At 37.3% G+C, this 21,608-nt stretch overlaps 1 protein-coding gene across 1 annotated transcript; it reads left to right on the top strand.

Annotated features, from left to right (window-relative positions):
- Window positions 1-590: 590 nt before the first annotated feature.
- dpysl5a (dihydropyrimidinase like 5a) lies at window positions 591-21,122 on the top strand. The gene is made up of 13 exons (XM_067366992.1): window positions 591-715; window positions 4,691-4,959; window positions 10,179-10,337; window positions 10,483-10,662; window positions 11,122-11,190; window positions 11,397-11,441; window positions 12,669-12,744; window positions 12,883-13,039; window positions 13,122-13,263; window positions 17,410-17,552; window positions 17,639-17,846; window positions 17,932-18,100; window positions 19,575-21,122. Exons 2-13 carry the CDS (start codon window positions 4,699-4,701, stop codon window positions 19,658-19,660), a joined length of 1,695 nt encoding a protein of 564 aa, XP_067223093.1. The 5' UTR covers window positions 591-715; window positions 4,691-4,698; the 3' UTR covers window positions 19,661-21,122.
- The last annotated feature ends 486 nt before the right edge of the window (window positions 21,123-21,608 follow it).

Here is a 21,608-nt window from a genome sequence, read left to right as displayed (position 1 = left end):
TTTGTGAGTGGACATGCATTGCTAAGGACCTCATTTGGACACACACACACACACACACACACACACACACATATATATATATATATATATATATATATATATATATATATATATCTATATTGGTGAGAGAGAGAGAGAGAGAGAGAGCGATAGATAGATAGATAGATAGATAGATAGATAGATAGATAGATAGATAGATAGATAGATAGATAGATAGATAGATAGATAGATAGATAGATAGATAGATAGATAGATAGATAGATATTTTATGTTATTTTAATTATATATAATAGGCTACTTTGTAAATGTATATTTATGCATAATACTTTATATTTGTATTTTTTTATATATATTCATATTTATTTACGCAAAAAAACAGCAAATAAAATGTAGTACTTCATAGTCTGGTTTGCACGGCTGCCACATTGGCATAATGATCCACTTCCATCCCCTGTGAATCTGTATAAATGGTACGTACCACTGGCCACAGGACACGCCCATCCTGTAACGCCATTGGCCGCTGCTGAGGCCATCGCCGTGTGTCTCGCCTGTGATTGGTCAACGCCCGGCTCTCACTGTCTGGATGCTGCTGCAAGCGTAAGGTTTACCGGGCTGGACCAACCGAAGCATCTGCCTGCTGCCCGTCTAACAGGCTTTATTGTCCGCCAGTGCTGAAAGTGAAGGAAAATCTCTTTTTAAGGATATAACAAAGGAAGTAAGTGGACTTCTTTGCCTTTGCTATTTTAAGAAACTCCTCACTGACTAGCACAGTGATATATCGCTCGACTCGGAATCGTGTAATTTTGTGGTATGGAAAGAATTTCCCAGTTTTGTGTCTCGTGTTTTGACTTAATGTGATATGATGATAGTTTAATTATCGATTGAACGATGTATCATAATCTAGTCGATCAATGTGGATGTCGTGTGTCCATAAACAGCTCGAGCTCACTAGCAATAAACACTATTAAACGCGACCTCACACCCGATATGTGATATTTCCGTTATGAAGCCGTTGTAATATCCGTTATGTTACCATGAAATGAGTTGAGACATATTGAGTGTGTTGTGTGGAGTAAGGGCTTGGTCGCCCCTTTGTGTGACACCCTCGATAAGGTCCAAATGGGATGAGAATACATCATCACCATCATCATCATCAGCCTCTAAATGAAGCCTCGTGCATGCAATTACATATCAGAAGACATTATGGATGTTTGCATGTTCATAAAATACCTCTTGTCCTCATGTTTACACTTCACATGACTTTGCATGCTTCTCTGAAAAACAAAGTACTTGCATTGTATCTAACAGACATTTTACTGTATTTTTTCCTCCCCATTATGTGTTATATTTCATTATTTGTTTGTTGATTTATTTGTATTCCATTACATTAATTTCTTCCATTCATTTCAATGTATTCATATCTTAATTGAATGAAAATATAAATAATATAGCCTATTGTACAATTATTTAAATAATGGCATTGACTATTTCTTCTCCAATGGTTCAAATCGCACTAAATCCGGTCCATTTTATTGAATGGAAGTTGCTTCCACAAGACAGATCCGAAGTTTTCATCTACTTCATATTACCCAGAAGAGTGCCATCTGGATCTCATGGAATATGGCATGGTTCAAAACTGGGTCATTCCTGAGGAAGGCCTTCATGATTCATGGTGAAGGAACAAATGCTCCAATAATTTTTCTTCGGGCTGTGTTGTGAGGACAGGACAGATGTAGCTCATGCACAGTACTGTTTCTTTTTATAGTAGGATGTCTGAGGACACACCCTTATTCTCCAGCTCCATAGTAGCCCCTCCTTGCACATACGCACGCCATTCACCATCAGGGGGGAACCCTGGGCAGCGCCATACTGTGAATATGCCGCACCCACCTGCCCCCGACTCACTTTGCGGCATAGACTCGCATGCACGCTTTCACTTGAGATTAGATCATAAGGAAGTGCAGTGCTGCAGGGAATGTACAGCAACAGCTGCTAGCCTACATATATTTCCTGCTAACAATCCCACATCCCTGGGCATGCAACACTGGAAAATCTGGGTCAGAATTGCTCGGATCATTTCTGAGCATTTAATATGATTTACTACACCCTCTAGTTATATAGTGTTTTGGATGGATGTTGAGGTTTTGTTGATTCAACATTTCTGGAATGTTGTTGCAGCGCTGAAATTGCTTTAAAGGGTTAGTTCACCCAAAAATGAAAAGTCTGTCATTTATTACTCACCTTCATGTCGTTCCACACCTGTAAGACCTTTGTTCATTTTCAGAACACAAATTTAGATATTTTAATTAGATAAAAAGATATTTTTGTTGAAATCCGTTGGCTCAGTGAGGCCTGCATAGCATATTTAAATCAGTTCATGTGAGTACAGTGGTTCAATATTAATATTATAAAGCGACGAAAATATTTTTGGTGCACCAAAAAAAAAAAAACGACTAATATAGTGATGGCCGATTTCAAAACACTGCTTCAGGAAGCATAATGATTCAGCATGTCGAATCAGCTGTTCAGAGTGCCAAAGTCACTTGATTTCAGCAGTTTGGCGGTTTGACAAGTGATCCGAATCATGATTCGACACGCTGATTCATTATGCTCCAAAGCTTCAGGAAGCAGTGTTTTGAAATCGGCCATCACTATGTAAGTCGTCATGTTGGGCTGCTTTAGAGAAGAGGAAGAGTTGTTGTAGAGTGTTGTTGCCATGCCGTCAATTTATTTGCATGACGGCACATGCTAGTAGGGCTGCATGATTTATCGGCATTTTTATCGCACATGATTTGGCAAAGGCTGTGATTGTTTTATGCGCAGCTTGTCAGAGCTGTACGGCTCTGTGATCAGTAGTAAATACTTCTCCATCTGAAAGCCAGAAGGCGCTCTTGCGCAGAAACTGCAAATATGCCCTGCTGCCGAAGTAGAACACGCGTCATTCCAGGAAATCCCATACTATCGCTGTCGCTGAATAAACAGATTGATTAAACATGACTAATAAACACACGACTGCCTTGTTGTGTGTGAGAAGCCACATCATCTCACAGGAGGACGCTCAACTGTCGTTATGAAGTGAGTTTGGAGTAAAAAAAAAAAAGATGTTTATAAATGCTTCTTATGTCTGGAAAGATGTTTGACGCGTTGCTTTTTCAAATGCACATTATAAAAGATTCAAACTCGCAGTGATTTCAGATGGATTAGCATTTGAAGCCATAGTTCATTGATAAGCCGTGCATAAAAAAATAATCGCAGCTCTGCGATTTCAAAATCGCACTAAGCCAAATCTTTTAAACGCGATTTCAATATTTTTTTTTCTAATCGTCCGATTAATCGTGCAGCCCTACATGCTAGTCGATGAGCTGATTCAACTCCACAGCAACTACATAAATTTATCCACTAACCATTCAGAAACGTCCAGTTTCATTCTAAAAGTTGTAACTTCTTCCCGAGTCTCTCCATCAGTGTCTGACTCCGGTTTGAACAATGTAAGGCTGAACACCGTTACTGACAATCCTCATTTTGGCTGCGTGAGATTCTCCAGCTTTGTTGTTGTTGAGCAACCAAAGCATGAGCTGTTAAAGCTCCGCCCTCTTCTGGAAAGCAGCTCATTTGCATTTAAAGGGACACACACAAAAACAGCGTGTTTTTGCTCCCACCCACTCAAATAGGGGTAAATTTGTCGAACTATAATAAATGATCTGTGGGGTATTTTGAGCTGAAACTTCAGACACATTCTGGGGACACCAGAGACTTATAGTACATTTTGTGAATAGGGGCATTATAGGTCCCCTTTAATGTGTCATGAATAATTAACATGTTCACATGTAATTATCATGTTAAGAGCTGGAGTTGATAATGTGGCTACCCGTGCCAAGCTGTTGATAATCACACATGTTGGTGTCAGTTTACCCACTCAAGTGAGATTCTAGAATGCCGTAATGGTTTGTAACCTCTTTAAACTAATGTTGTGGAACATTTGGGCTGTGATATGCCTGATTGATCCTATTTGGATGTCAATAAGGGTATAGCTGGTTTCCATAGCCCAAATGTGGAAAAATGGATTAGCACATAGTCTTCGCTGAGATATGTGATGTCATTCCAAAAGTATGGGGTGAATGTTAAACAGGGTTCCCACTTCCCACAGTCATGAGGAAGTAAAGTGGTGTAGTGTGTATATCCAAAAGTTTGGGGTCAGTAAGATTTTTTTTTAATGTTTTTGAAAGAAGTGCTTATTGAGGTTGCATGTATTTATTTGATCAAAAAATGCAGTAAAGATAGTAATATTGTGTAACAATTCAAATGAATTGTTTTCTGTTTTAATATATTTTGAAGTCTTCAGTGTCACATGATCCTTCAGAAATCATTCTAATATGCTGATTTGGTGCTTTTTTTTAGGATTCTTAGATAAATAGAAAAATCGAAAGTAAAAAAAAAAAAAAAACAGCATTTATTTGAGATAAAAATCTTTTTTTCTGTCATCAATTTGATTCATCCTTGCTGAATAAAAGTAATTTTTTTTCTTATAACAAATGCAATATTTATAAATACTACGTAAACGTTTATGTACAACCTGTAATCATATATCTGTAAGTCATGGGAATTCTGTGGTCAAACGGTGTGTAGACCCTATATGAAGTAAGTAGGGTTATGTAATACACATTAACACTCTGTCCTCTGATTCTTTTAGGTTGAACCATGTCTTCCAGCTCAGCAACGGTGCGCATCCTCATAAAGGGAGGTAAAGTGGTGAACGATGACTTCACACAGGAAGCAGATGTGTACATCGAAAATGGGATTATCCAGCAGGTGGGCAAGGAGCTGATGATCCCAGGTGGGGCCAAGGTTATAGACGCCACAGGAAAACTGGTACTTCCGGGTGGCATTGACACCAGTGTTCACCTGAACGAGAGCTTCATGAATGCCTGTACAGTGGATGACTTCTACAGCGGCACCAAGGTATTACCTACGGACTACTAAAGTCAGGATGAATTTAAAATTGACATGCTTTCATAATACTTGTTATTGGGAATTATTTATCAGTGCATGTTATTCCAAAGAAAAAAAAGTTTGTCTTGCTCTGTTTAATAACTATTTATATTTTTGGTGTATTTATAACTATCTATTCGGCTGACATCATCAAAACCTCAGGCTCTTCACAATCCATTCAATTCCCAATGGATAAAATCAAGTCCCATCCTACTTTTGTTTCTTTTAAATATCCTGTTTCACTTGGAAATATGTCAAATTATAGAATTAAAACGCTGATTTATGTTGACTGATACTTGTCTAGCTAACTGTACCACTGTTGCTGTGGCTAAGAATATTTTGATTTCCCAGTAAAATAATATCTCAGCATTATTAAATTATTTTTTAAAAAGCATTCAATGTTATACAGTTTTAAAGTAATTTATGTAATCAGACACCAGCTCCCTATATTTGTGCCATATTTGTGGCCGTGCTCATGTGGGAAACGTAGGTTTGAATCGGGCTTGCACCACATATTGATGCCATATCCTGATTCCATATCCACTTGCATCAAAAAATGTACTTTTCCATCTTATCTATCACTAAAATACGGAGGAAAAAAATAGTAGGCTAAATCGTGCGCACAAAATACTAATTTATTCCCTTGATTTGCTAAATTGTACGCATGATTTATAAATCGAGGAAATTTAATTGAGAAAAGTTAATCATGTGCACGATTTAGTAAATTGAGGGAACGAATAGTGAATCGTAAATAGAAAAACGGTCAAAGACCCCCCCCAAAAATCTTATTTTGTATTGTTTGAAAAAAAAGAAAAAAAAAAGAAGATATTGTGGCCATGAATTAAAAATTTGACAATTTGCAATTAATAATTTGTGGCCATGTTTTATTAATTTCTTTTTTTTTTTATTTGTTCCCTCGTTTTCTGTAAATCGTGGCCATGATGTAACTGAATTAAAATGAGGGAACAAATTAATAAAACGTGGCCACATTATTAATTGCAAATTGTCAAATTCTTAATTTATGACCACAATAAAAAACAAGATTTTTGTGGGGCTTTTGACAGTTATTAGTGATAGACGAGATGGAAAGAAAATTGTTTGAATGTAAGCGGATATAGCATCAATATGTGGCGCAAGCTCGATTCAAACCTACGTTTCCCACGTGAGCATTATGGCACTTGGAGCATGTACTAACCCAAAAACTAATAAGATGTTAGAACAAATTCTTAATTCATAGCCACAATACGTTGTTCTTTCCCCCTGCATGCATTCCCCTTGCATACATTAGTTCAATCTAATGTAAAGAAAGGCAGGTTATTGAAATGGATTCAGAAATTGAAGCTTTTTTAGATGAAATAACATGAGCTTCCAATTGGGACATATAGAGAGAAAAGAAGAAGAAGCAAAAGATCGATTTTAGACTTAGGACCCCACACATTGAGTGGCCCCCGCCATCTGCCAGGGGCCTTTTATTTCACAACAACTCAATAAGTTCTCCTTCTTAAAAGTTACTTGTACGTGAAATAGTTTTTTTCTAAAATGTGTTTTGATTTTCCATGCATTATATGATATATTTTAGCAGTGTGAGTTTTTTGAAGATGAAAGATGAAAGATCTTTATGCAACCCTATAAAAACCAAAAGATGTGTGATGTAACATCAATTTAATGTCACATTCATTTGTTCATGTTTTATAAATACTTCAAAAGCAGAGATGTGCTCGCTTCAAGCTGCCCTGCCTAAATAAATCCCATGGGTCACTTAGCAGACACTGGGATGCAAGAGTGAGCATTGCACACTCACAGTCTGCCTCCGTCAACCGCAGGGCACGATTCATCATCACAAATACATACCCACTCCCATTCCGAGAGTGCTGTGGGACAAATAAAGAGTTGTTATCGCCACTGTTATTGTTAGCCTTGGCAACACAAGTGGCATTTTCTTCCCCCTCCCCCTCCACTACCGCCATGAGACTCGCCAGGCGCAAAGACAAATGGAGATCAGATTCTGTTTCCATAGATACAGGAGCACTGCTGCAAAGACTGCTGCAAAAGCTTTTCACTCGTGCCATTGTGCTAGAAGACAATGGTGCACAAATACACGCCCCTTCAGTGGATGTGGATGCCCAGCATGTGTCAGCTGAGAGATGCTTTTATAGAGGAACATTTTTGTGGTTGAATTACTATTTATCATTGTTTTCTTGTACTGAGAAACAGCGTTCTACTAATTGTGGATTTCCCTGTAAAACATTATGCTCAGGCAGATAAGGTGGGATATTAATTGGTGGTGTTTGCTAAGGCATTATGAACAATTAATAATGCCTTAGAACCCACACTGTTTTTTGCAACAGACTTTAAACAGCTGAAAAACTCCTATAGACTTACACTGAAAGATGGACCCTAACAACCACCCAGAGCACCCTAACATCAGCTTAGCAATGCCAATTCCCTAGCAACAATCAGAGCATCCCAAAAGCCTCCTGCAACACCTTAGTAATGTTCATAATGCCCTAAAAATTACTACAACACCCTACTGTAGCAAACATCAGAGCATCCCAGCAACCACCATAACACAGTAAAAACAGCCTAACAATTCCCTAGCAACCCCCAGATCACCTCTAGCAAAGACCTGAACCTAAAAACCAGAAGAAAACCTCAACAACAACCTAGCAATTCAATAGCAACAATCAGAGCATCCCAGAACACACTAGTAATGTCTGTAATGCCCTAGAAACAACCAAATTACCCTAGCAACAATCATTGCAATCACAACATCTTGGCAACTACCAGAACAGCCTAGCAATTGTCTATCTACCACCAGATCACCTTAGCAATGACCCAGAAACAATCAGAACATCCAAGCAACAAGCAGAACACTTTAAAAACAGCCTTGCAATTTCCTACCAACAATCAGAGCATCCCAGCAACCACCAGAACAGCCTAACAATGCCTTAGCAATCACCAGAAGACCCCAGCAATGATCAGAACATCCTACCAACAATCAGAGCATCCCAGCAACCACCAGAACACACTAATAATGCCCTTTATTGCCTAGAAACCACCAAAACACCCTGGAAGCAATCAAGTCTTCCTAGCAACCACCAGAAAAGCCTAGCAAACAGCCTAACAATGCCTTAGCAATCACCAGAAGACCCCAGCAATGATCAGAACATCCTAGCAACAGCCTTGCAATTCACTAGCAACAATAAGAGCATCCCAGCAGCCACCAGAACACTTTAGTAATGTTCATTATTCCCTAGAAACCACTAGAACACCCTACTGTAGCAACAATCAGAGAATCCTAGCAACAACCAGAACACAGTAAAAACAGCCTAGCAATTCCCTAGCAACCATCAGATCATTCCTTGTAAAGACCTAGAAACTACAAGTCCTAACAACCAGAAGAAATCCTTAACAACAGCCTAGCAATTCAATAACAACAATCAGAGAATCCTAGCAACCACCAGAACACAGTAAAAACAGCCTAGCAATTCCCTAGCAACCATCAGATCATTCCTTGCAAAGACCTAGAAACAACAAGCCCTAACAACCAGAAGAAATCATTAACAGCAGCCTAGCAATTCAATAGCAACAATCAGAGAATCCTAGCAACTACCAGAACACAGTAAAAACAGCCTAGCAATTCCCTAGAAACCATCAGATCATTTCTTGCAAAGACCTAAAAACAACAAGTCCTAACAACCAGAAGAAATCCTTAACAACAGCCTAGCAATTCAATAGCAACAATCGGAGAATCCTAGCAACCACCAGAACACAGTAAAAACAGCCTAGCAATTCCCTAGAAACCACCAGAACACCCCTAGCAAGGGCCTAGAAACAACTAGTTCTAACAACCAGAAGAACATCTTAACAACACTCTAGCAATTCACATCGCAACAATCAGAGCATCCCAGAACACACTAGTAATGTCTATAATGCCTTAGAAACAACCAAATCATCCTAGCAACATTCACAACATCCCGGCAACTGCTAGAATAACCTACCACAAGATCACCCTAGCAATGATCCAGAAACAATCAGATTATCCTAGCAACACTCTAGAAACCACCCAGAATACTCTAGTGATGCCTTAGTAGTAACCAGAACATAATTTAAATGAGTAGAGACCACCCAAAACATGTTACAAACGGCCTAGCTATGCGCTAGGAACCATCAGAAGACCTTAAATCACTCTGTCAATTCCCTAGCAACCACCAGCACACCCTAGTAACAATCAGAGCATCCTAGCAACCACCAGAACATTACAAACAGCATAATTCTCAAGCAACAACCAGATAATCCTAGAAGTGACATAGCAACACCCTCACAACCACCCAGAACACCCAAACAATGCTTTAGTAATGATCGTAATATTCTTTAAATGCCTAGCAACCTCCCATAACACCCAAATAGCACAGATTTGCCTTAGCAACCTGCAGACCACCTTAAATCAGCATAGGAATTCTCTAGCAATCACCAGCACACCCTAGTAACAATCAGAGCATCCTAGCAACCATCAGAACATTACAAACAGCATAATTCTCAAGCAACAACCACATAATCCTAGAAGTGACATAGCAACACCCTCACAACCACCCAGAACACCCAACCAATGCTTTAGTAATGATCATAATATTCTTTAAATGCTTAGCAACCTCCCATAACACCCAAATAGCACAGTTTTGCCTTAGCAACCAGCAGACCTCCTTAAATCAGCATAGGAATTCTCTTGCAATCACTAGCACACCCTAGCAACAATCAGAGCATCCTAGCAACCACCAGAGCGTTAAACAGCAATTCCCTAGCAACTCCTGGAACACCCTAGCAAAGACCTAGAAACAATCAAAACATCATAGCAAACACCAAAACATCCTAGCAACCACCTAGAACTCCCTAGCAACACCATAATAATGAACAGAACATCCTATAAAAGCCTAACAAACACCCTAGCAACCATGCAGGGATGGCTTAGAAACCATTCAGAATACCTTTGAATACAGTTCTCGAATACAAGTGTAATTTAACCTTGATTAATGTTTTCTGAGTGCTGTTATGTAACGTTTCATTTCATGCATGGCTTTTGAGAACATGTCGCTATTCTGTTATGTTGTTGTCGGCCCATTAAACCAAGTGATTGGTATTGATGCTGCATGGATCCCACAGCAGTGAGTCTGTTGTTTGTTTATTTCCAGGCTGCTCTGGCTGGTGGCACCACTATGGTGATTGGTCACGTGCTGCCAGAGAAGAATGAATCATTGCTGGATGCTTATGAAAAGTGTCGCTCTCACGCTGATGCCAAGGCCTGCTGTGACTACGCTCTTCATGTTGGAGTGACCTGGTGGGGACCAAAGGTACAGAATCTGTGTTTGCTGAGTTTGAAACTTTGTATAACAAGAACAGGAACAGGAAAAATGTGCTAAACAATTTCAATTGAATTTACTGTCCTATTACACCTTTCGTCTTCATTCTGAGACAGATGTCCCTTTTGCATCACAGGTTAGGGCTCAAATGGAAACGCTGGTGCGGGACAAGGGGGTGAACTCCTTCCAGATGTTCATGGCATATAAGGACATGTACATGCTGAGGGACAGTGAGCTGTTCCAGGCCCTGCAGAACTGTAAAGACATCGGTGCTGTCGCCCGTGTCCATGCGGAGAACGGAGAGCTGGTTGCTGAGGTATAATGTACCATAGAAATAAGTTCTGTGTAATGGGATAAAGTCCTGCTTAGAGCGTGCGGTTTGAACAGGAGGGGTTACATTGGTGCCGTGACCCGGATTGGAGTGAGGTTTAGGGGGGTGAGTGTAATGGATGTAGGCTGATAAGAGCTGTGCGTGTAAGCCTCACTCCCCTGATCTCAAGAGGCGCTTTAGTAGCTGAGACTGCGGTCTTCAGCCTCCTTGTTAGAGTGCCCGACTCCCATGCCAGAGAAGGAGGGGTTATATCTGCTCCATAACTTAGTGAGCAGCACATAGGCAGCAACTTCACATGATGCCTCAAATATTATTCATAATAATCATGGCATAATGTTATTACAGTGACTTAAAAATGCTGTTTAGGTAAGATCATGTCTTCCTTCCTGCATATTCGTTATTTATCATGTTATCTCATGTTTTTATTGTATTTATTCACACAAGGGTGCCAGAGAAGCATTGGATCTAGGTATTAGTGGACCGGAGGGCATTGAGATAAGCAGACCTGAGGAGGTAAAATAACCATTCAAATCCTGTAACCATGAAATGGTTTTCTTTTACGATCAGTCACACTGCCACTGTCTCTCCAACTCCTAGTCTTTCCCGTCTCCATATTGCATTTCCATGGATTATTAATACTCTTAAGCGTCTGTTTATCATTAGGTTTCACTGGTGACATTTGTGTTTTCTCACTTGCCTTGGGAATTTTCCATGTACAGCTGGAAGCAGAGGCCGTCCACCGAGCCATCACCATCGCTAACAGAGTGAGTATGATGCACTTAAAGGGTTATTTCAACCAAAAATTAAATTTCTGTCATGAATTACTCACCCTCATGTCGTCCCAAACCCGCAAGACCTTTGTTTATCTTTGGAGCACAAATTGAGATATTTTTGATGAAATGCAAGTGTTTCTGAATGACACATAGGCAGCAACGTCATTGCACATTTTGAAGTCCAGAGAGGTAATAAAGGTGCTGTAGAACATCTTTTTAAAAGATGTAATATAAGTCTAAGGTGTCCCCAGAATGTGTCTGTGAAGTTTCAGCTCAAAATACCCCATAGCTTTTTTTTAATTAATTTTTTTAACTGCCTATTTTGGGGCATCATTAAATATGTGCCGATTCAGGCTGCGGCACCTTTAAATTCTCCTGCTCCCCGCCCCTGGAGCTCACGCTTGTCTAAAACAGTGCGTAAACAAAGTTCACACAGCTAATATAACCCTCAAAATGGATCTTTACAAAGTGTTCGTCATGCAACATATCTAATCACGTAAGTATGGTATTTATTTGGATGTTTACATTTGATTCTGAATGAGTTTGATAGTGCTTCGTGGCTAAAGCTAACATTACACACTGTTGGAGAGATTTATAAAGAATGAAGTTGTGTTTATGCATTATACAGACTGCAAGTGTTTAAAAATGAAAATAATGACAGTCTTGTCTCCGTAAATACAGTAAGAAACGATGGTAACTTTAACCACATTTAACAGTACATTAGCACTCACTGTATGTCATTTCCATGTACTGAACTCTTGTTATTCAGCAATGCCAAGATAAATTCAATTTTTTATTCTAGGGCACCTTTAAAGACATTGTTAAAATAGTCCATGTGACTACAGAGGTTCAACCTTAATGTTGTGAAGCGACGAGAATAATTTTTGTGCGCAAAAACAAAACTTTATTTAACAATTTGAACTGTTGTCATACGCAATTGATGTAGTGAACGCAGTGCAGGCTTCCTTGTACGCTGACTCATTATTGGCCGGCTCCTGCATCAGCATCACACGCATGTGTCGTACTGCACACGTGTACAGCATCGGCCAATACTGAGCTGGCGTTCTGACGTAAACATGTCTGAAAAAGAATGTCTAGATGGAAACATGATTTCCCCAGCATTACTCTGCGAAGAAACATACAGTTTAGTTACAGATTAACTACTTTTAAGATCTCTAAATGTGTTCATAATCAGTGTTTCTGGTTTTTGTCTCATAGGCCCATTGTCCCATATACCTTGTGAATGTGTCCAGCATGTCAGCAGGGGATGTTTTAGCATCGGCTAAAATGCAGGGTAAGCACAAAACCCTGCATCTTACTTATAAACCTTTATTTGAACTTCTATATGACACCTGAATCTTCATAAGTGAATTACATAAGGTGACTCTGAATACTGACATAAGGTGACTCTGAATATGTGAATGGTCGGCAGGGAAAGTGGTGCATGGAGAGACCACCACTGCTCACGCTGTCTTAAATGGGATGCAGTACTACCACCAGGACTGGGCCCATGCAGCTGCTTTCGTCACTGTGCCACCACTCAGACTTGACCCCAACACACCCAATTACCTGCTCAGCCTTCTAGGAAAGTAAGTGGCTTCGCTATTTGAGTAGTTTCATTTAGTCATATACCTGTGCAGGCACATAACAGTTTTTTTTTCTGTGATGTAGTGACACTCTGAACGTCGTGACATCGGACCACCGACCTTTCACCACTAAACAGAAGGCGATGGGCAAAGACGACTTCACTAAAATCCCTCACGGTGTTCCCGGGGTGCAGGATCGCATGAGTGTTATGTGGGAGCGGGGAGTGGTAGGTTTTATTTCATGACGGAAGCTACACTGCTGACTAGCGTTGTTACAATACTAACATTTCTGTAGCCGGTACTTGTGAAATAGAAATTATGAATTGTAAATAGAATGTCCATTAATTACCTCCATTTGTTTGCATAAATATAAAAAAAATTAACATCAACCAAGTGGCTGATTGCATAAATGGCATAAATGGTCTTACAGGTTAGTCATCTATTTTTTTTTTCTTCAAGATTGGTCATAACTTTTTTACATCAGTTACATGAAAAGAAGAGTGATTAGCCCTAACTAATTTCTAGTTGGTCAGCCTAGTTCTTAAGTCACAGTCTTGACCAGGGAAACTTTTTACCTGCCAGTGCGACTAAAATTGAAGGTTGAACTGATTTTTTTTATTGAGAAACATAGCAGAACCTAACAGCGCTACTCGTTTGAACAGCTCCACACGGACAATTTATCAGCTTTATCAGCTTATGAACAACACTAACGTGGAAAACTATCCACTATGATCCAGTTAGAAGGCTTTTCTATCCATAAATCACCAACATTTACCATGGATTTACTAACTGTAACCATGGTATTTTGGCGAAATGTGGTATATTTGTAATTAATGTTGTTATATGAACATAGTCATGTATAATATATTAAATGTATTACAGGAATAGTGGAATATTACAGTAATATGTTATTTTTTGTAACATATGGCCTAGTTTTATAACTAAACTTTATAACTTTTTACAGTCAAATTGATAAGCCATGCATTGTTTTACTTGCGGTTACCATGACCCACAAATGTATGATATATGAAAGAACAGTGGTGAATTTTAATGAGCAAATACAAAGTAAAAATCAAAAGCTGTAGAGTCCCAACTCAGCCACACTGTCAGAACATTTAATTTTTTCCCTTTAAAAATTAGTTTTTTTTTTACACTTCTTACATATCTTTACTGTCACAACTAGGGCTGGGTATCGTTAAAAAATTTTCGATACCGAGACGATACCGATACCTTGACTTCGATACCGATACCTAAACGATACCAATTTTATAAAATCTGTTTAAACAAGATTACATAACCTCAAAAAAAATCTTTGGTTTTATATTTTAACTTTGTTGACTTTTTTTCAGACTCAAAGACTCATCTCCTGAGCCACTGCGGGGAATAATAAAAAAGCACAAATTAACAAAATTTACCCAACACAATAAATCAGTGCAAATAGTTTTAATAAAGTTTAGTTTTCAGTGCAAACATTCAGTATGTGAGGCTCTTTTTAAATCACTCAGCAAATGTTCTTCTTCAAAAAATTAATTATTATTAACAAGATCAAAGCGGAAGTAAGAGTGACGCAAGTTCGTTGCGTCTTACCGTGAAATAAGAGTTCTGTGTCTTTATTAAAATCAACACATTAATGATTCATCTCTCATCCACCCGCAATTAATTTGAATGTTATTTTTGTATCACTTGGCCCGACCCGCAGATTATCCGCAGTATCAGGAGTACGCTGATACCCCTTTTTCAGCAGAATTGTTTGCGTTCTGGAGCCAGAGGCAGAGCCTGTGCTCGTGCAGGCGAACGAGCCTGTCACGAACTGGTCGCGTGTTTCCATAGACTTGAGGGACGAAAGCTGTAAAGCTGCTGTGTGTTGTACCTGTCCATAACTATTCTAAAAAACATCGCGCGTTCCGCTGTTTCTGCAGGCAGTGCGACACTTTTGTTTCCTGTTAACAGTATCTGTAGTGAACCGGCTGCTCAGATAAACAGCCGTTTCTCACCCGTCCATTCGGAGATAAACTAAAAACGAAACCGTTGATTCACTCGCCCTCTCGTACATAGGGTCTCTCTCGCGCGTATAGTTTTATATATTTAGATATAATAATGTAGCGCAACGTTACTTGCTCCTCAACGAGACAGCGAAAGCATTTCTCTGCCCCTCTCCTCGGCTCCATTCTGAGGTACCGAAATTTGGTACCGAATGACAAGACACTTTTCGATACTCGATAGTATCGAGGCAGTTCGATCGGTACCTAAAAAGTATCGAGTTCAGTACCCAGCCCTAGTCACAACTTATGTAATATTATTAGTAACTGCACTTATTTGTGAAATACAGTAGTAATTGTCTGTGTGTGTTTGCAAACAATGAAAATAAAGTCCAGAATTTAGTCGCGGTGGTTAGTTTCATTTATAAAATTGAGAAGAAACAATACACAGGCAATATATCTTAAAAACACAGGAACAAAACAACCAACTTAACTAGACGAGAACGAACAATGAACTGAAGAAAGACAGGGTTTAAATACACAAGGCAAGCTAATCAACTAGATGAATAACAGCTGCACATGATGATCAAATCAAAGAGAAACAAACTGAAACACAGGAATCTGAACTACACATGACAAACCCACACAAAATTATTATTAATCGATTATTAATCATGTTTATTCTATCAAAAGAGTAATGTAACTATGGCTATTTTGCAAGTTCTTTACCAACCTACACTTCACCCAAAAGGCCTGTAGGTGGCACAAAGACTTAAATTTAACCAACTACCGGTATGATAACTTCGTTAGATGGTAAATCAATACAAAACATGGTTTTGATGAGCGCTTTGTAATATGTATTCACATTAGATTTTAAAGCAACACAATTCGTTTGCAATAAGACAAACCAGATTCAAATTGCCCGGCAAATTTGTAAAGCAAAGAAAAATCATTTCTAGCTGATCAACATTATGAAAACTGGTAAAACCTTTAGGAACTTCAAAAGATAAAACAGTGAAATTCCTAATATTACTTCCAATATTTCCAAATTATGTTCATTTTCATAGAGCGGGCCAATATCGTGACGATTATTTAAAATCAATCGAGAGAAGCAGATATCGTTATCGTGATAAAATACGATTAATCGTGCAGCCCTAATTTAATTTAATTTGACTTGACATTTGATATTCAACAGTATCCTTGACATTTATTCAACAGTGCTTCTGATCCGCCTGCATTGACACTATTCTTTAAAAGGAAAAATTATATACCAATTATCAATTTAAAGCTGCTTTGACACAATCTGCATTGTAAAAAGCGCTATATAAATGAGGGTGACTTGACTTGACTTGACAAAACAGAAACTGACACAGATACCCGTAACCGAGTTTGTGTCTTCTTCTTGTCACCAAATTTCAGACACATTTGTATAAGATCCATACTAATTCATTAGTGCAAGTATCATAAAAAGGCATGTCAATAGTGTTTAAGAATTAATTTGCACATTTTGGCCTAATATTGTCCATAAAAATACTGTAATTCCCGGTCTCTGTTATGAAAAGTTGCTTTGTTCAAATACCTAAAAGTTACTCATGTCAAAGAGTAATAATTAATTTAATGATTACATTTTTAATACATTTTGATTAATAATAAGTGAATAATTACTTATCTTATGAATTGGCTAGAACTTTTTCATAAATCTCTTCCTTAATGGTTGTGGGTAATATTAGGCCAAAATTTATGCATGATTGAATACTTCGGAATGTACCATTTTTAAAAAAATAATATTTGCACTAATGGGATAGTACGGATCGTATGCACATTAAGAGAGAACCTAGGATTCTTAAAATCGGTTTTAAATTAGGCAGATAAAGTGGGTGAAAGTCATGTAACATAATTAATATTCATGATATTCATTAATATTCACACATGCTGAAAGTGTAGGTCATGAATATTAGTTACATTATGTGACTTGGAATGATGCAAAGCGGAATTTTCAGCACCATTACTCCAGTAATCAGTGTCACATGATCCTTCAGAAATCATTCTAATATGCTGATTTGCTGCTCAAGAAAGAGGAGCACTTATTTAAAATATGAATCTCTTGTAATATAAATGTCTTAATTGTCACTTTTGATCAATTTAATGCATGCTTTCTGAATACAAGTATTAATTTCTTTCTAAAAAAAATAAATAAAATAATCTTCCCCAAATTTTTGAATGGTAGTGTATACAAATAATATATAAATGATATAACAACATTATACTTATATTGATATAAAAATAAAATAATTCATATTATAGACAGTTATGTTGCAAAAAGGACAAAATATAATTGAGAAGAAAGTTTAAAATAAACCTTTTCTAGCTCATTCTATCTATCTTTATTAATAGGTTGGAGGCAAGATGGATGAGAATCGTTTTGTTGCTGTCACAAGCTCCAATGCTGCAAAGATCTATAATCTTTACCCTAGGAAGGGCAGGATCATCCCTGGAGCTGATGCGGATGTGGTAGTCTGGGATCCAGAATCAACAAGGTATGAAAAATTATGGATTGAATTCAAATCGGCTGAGAACTGATGAAAGTGCACTTAGTTTTTGACCTGGATTTGTGTGTCTGTAGGACCGTCTCTGTGACAACTCAATGGCAGGGTGGTGATGTAAATCTGTACGAGAACCTACGCTGTCACGGTGTCCCCCTGGTAACCATCAGTCGTGGTCGCGTGGTCTATGAAAATGGCATCTTCACTTGTGCTGAGGGCTCGGGAAAGTTCTACCCTCTCCGAACCTTTCCTGACTACCTCTACAAGAAAATGGTGCAGCGGGAGAAGGTACTCTCGCCATTATTGTATCATGTTTTTATGACAGTGTATTGCAGTGCCTCGACTGAGTTTGTTTGTGACCCTCTACCCTCAGTGTCAAGCACTCAAGGGGGTGGAGCGTACCCCGTACACTGGAGATGTAGCAGCAGTGCAAAATTCAGGAAAGAAGGACCTGGGCCCTTCAGATGGAGACATGAATCCACGACCCTGCACGCGCCATGGGGGAATGAGAGACCTACATGAGTCCAGCTTTAGCTTGTCTGGTACAGTAGCCTGCCTTAACCCATACTAAAGACTGTATGGGTAAATCTTTCAGAAAAAAAAAAAAAAAATGCATTAAGAAAATAATATTTAACCCTCTGGTGCTCATTTTTGACAGAAAAAAAGTCTTTTTTGTACTTCATCTGAATGGCTGTGATCACAAAAAACAAAATCATGGACGTGATTTGAAAAGGTTAATTAGTCTAGAAAAAATAGTCACACTCAAAAATAGTCAAACATGACCGCTTAACAAATGGGAAACAAATTACACCTAGTGGAAACATTTGGTACTGCGCTCAAACAAATTCTTACTGAAAGCTAATTTTTGGAGCTATCAAACTCAAATTTGGAACACAACTAGATTTATGGGTTTGTTTTTCTCACAGTTTTAAAGTAAAACATGTTTTATATGTATTTCATGTTGGTGAAAATGTGAAAATATGTTGGTGCCAATAGCCTCGTGGGCAGCACACTGACATACAGCAGAGTTGGGCGTCCCGAGTTTGAGTTCCAGCTTGTGGACCTTTCCCGATCCCATCCCCCTTTCTCTCTCCAACTTCGCTTCCTGTCAACTTACTGTCCTGTCATAATAAAAGGCAAAAACGCCAACAAATAAATATTTAAAAAAAAAATCAAAAGTATTATTTTTGTGCATTTTTATAACAATAAATTTAAACTTCTATAACTTTTTTTAAGTTCACCCTTTTTTTTTTCTCTTTTCCTTTTTTTACTTCAGTAATAATCTGCCAAGTGTTGTCATTGCTCCAAAGCATTCAAGATTTATGAGTTTAAGTTGGAAATTTCATTTTCAGGTTCAGTGGTTAAAGTGGTAATAAATGGATATTATAACTACTAAATATAATTTAGTACCATAAAAATCCCCTAAAGATACAACATATTAAATAAAAAAAAAAAACATTATTGAATTAAAATATAGTACATTCACTTCATTTAATTTTTTATTTTTATTTGGTAATTTCTGACCACCACGTGAGGAGCACCAGAGTGTTAAGGCCAGTACAATTTTATTAAAAATTGTTTTATTAAAAATATTTTTAATTGACAATTTAATTGTCAAATGTCTTAATACTTAATTATGAAAAATGTAATTCTCATTCTGTCTGGACACAATGTTTTTTAAGTACATAAAAATTGTTTTAATTATTTTATTAAAATTACATAATAATTCAGGAAAACAAATATATATATATACATATTACACACACACACACAAATATATATATATATATATATATATATATATATATATATATATATATATATATACATTTCAATAATTAAAATTTACATAAACAATTTAATATAATAAAAATATGTTATGATGATTATAAATAATGCTTTTAATTTATATATTATTATATTAAATATACATATAATTTAGGTATAATTTTATATATATATATTTATAGTATATGTAACGTGTGTAGCTCAAATTTATTTTTTATTTTTTTATAGGTGCCCAAATTGATGATAATGTTCCAAAGAGAGCCTCCGCACGGATTCTGGCGCCACCTGGTGGTCGTTCTAGTGGAATCTGGTAACATTCTGGATCAACACTTATAGAAGTCTGAAACTAAACACCTACGTTTTTGACAACCTCTCACATCTGATGAACATTATTTAATTTTAATCACTTGCACCTAAACTCCAGTGTTTTTATATGTGTGTGTACGAGGGAAAAAAACAATATATTTGTGTGGAAATTGGAAAACAAGGTATGCGTTGGAAACGCTTGTAAGAGATTTGGTTATACAAAATGTTACAGGGTGTTTTGCTCTTCATATTCAGTGAAATGAATTGGTGAAGGTTGTGTTCAAATAAAACACTGTTGTAGTTCTAAATACATGACAGACCCTTTTACTGACTGTTTTTGTTATCGCATATACAGTACGTTTTACATATGTTGGCGTTTGAACCATTTTAAAGATAGCAACTGGAAATTTGTTTGAGAATGGGAACATTATTAGTTTGTGTAGTTGGTCATGGCTTGAAAATGTGAACCATTGTAAAGTTATTTAATATTTGACCTGTTTTTATGTGTTGGCGGATGACTATACATTTACCTCAGTGTTTATCTCTCGAGTTACACTTAGCTCTCTGCCTCTTTACACTCTTACAGTGACCATTTGACAACACTTTCTGACCGCAGGTACAGTTTAAAAAAAAGACATTTTTGCTTTGTTTTGAGGTGTTCATATTGTTTGACACACAGATAATAAGGCAATACAAGATATTTAATTGTTTCTGTCATGACACAGGCCAGTTGTATTGCTTAAGCATTTAAAAAATAATTTATATAAAGCGTTTTCAATTTTCTTAATGTCGTTTATAAGCACACGTACCTGACCTCCTAAAATGTGAATTAAGAATAATATTGTTTACTTTGTTACATATCAAATTAAGTTGTGTAACCAATCTAAAACTTTATTGATTTTTAATTTTTAACTGACTTGATTTTTTTTTACATTCCCTTTTTACCATTATTGGAACTTACGAGTAATTCTCCACAACAATGCCATAATTTTGCAGTATAGCTTCATGTTTATTCTAGAACGAACTGTTAGCTGAACACTGAACTGTAATGACAGTGTAATTCATCGGTTGTTCACTGACATTAACACTGTGTATTAGTGACTATTGATCTGCATGGTCCAAAGCTAGTCAGAAAAATTCTGCTTCACGTCTGATCAATGAGCTCCACAACCACTAACCAACCCTAGTTGAAAGACAGCTAACTGAGGCATGTGATCTTTATGTACATGTATGTCTAAGCACTTGATGACCTTCTGTAGAGACCATTTGAAACACAGTAACTTTAGCTGTACAACTCAGTGTTCCAGTGACACAAGCAGTAGAATGGCAAGAACATTTCTGTTGGTGCTAAATATTCATGTATTTTTTATTCTGGATTTTCAGTATGCTTTTCAATTTTTTAATATGAGCTGTGTATGCACTACAGTTGTACGTGTTAACGTATTATGTTTATCTCATGAAAAAGTGCAAATAAACCCCATTCAACCTCATGTCCACGTGTATTATTGAATAAAGTTTAGACACTGAATATTCATATGCATGCATATAATGTTTAACAAACACACTTTATAATTACACTATTAAAGGGTTAGTTCACCCAAAAATTAGAGAAACCATCGCTCATTTTCTAAAAAAAATTAAAATTTTATACATTTTAACCATAAATGCTCATCTTGAACTAGCTCTCTTCTTCTTCTTCTCTATTTGAATTCCAGCAGTGTAGACGCTGCTAAGTTTATTACTGCCCTCCACAGGTCAAAGTTTGAACTAAATTGTCATGTACAATATGCTGGTGCAAGTATATAACAATTAGTTCAAACTTTGACCTGTGGAGGGCAGTAATACACTTAGCAGCGTCTACACTGTCGGAATTCAAATAGAGAAGAAGAAGAAGAGAGCTGGTTCAAGATGAACATTTATGGTAAAAAAAAAAAAATATATATATATATATATATA

This window comes from Chanodichthys erythropterus, chromosome 18 (assembly GCF_024489055.1).
Source record: "Chanodichthys erythropterus isolate Z2021 chromosome 18, ASM2448905v1, whole genome shotgun sequence".
In the NCBI taxonomy this organism is placed as follows: domain Eukaryota; kingdom Metazoa; phylum Chordata; class Actinopteri; order Cypriniformes; family Xenocyprididae; genus Chanodichthys; species Chanodichthys erythropterus.
This window is presented reverse-complemented; position numbering and strand designations above follow the sequence as displayed.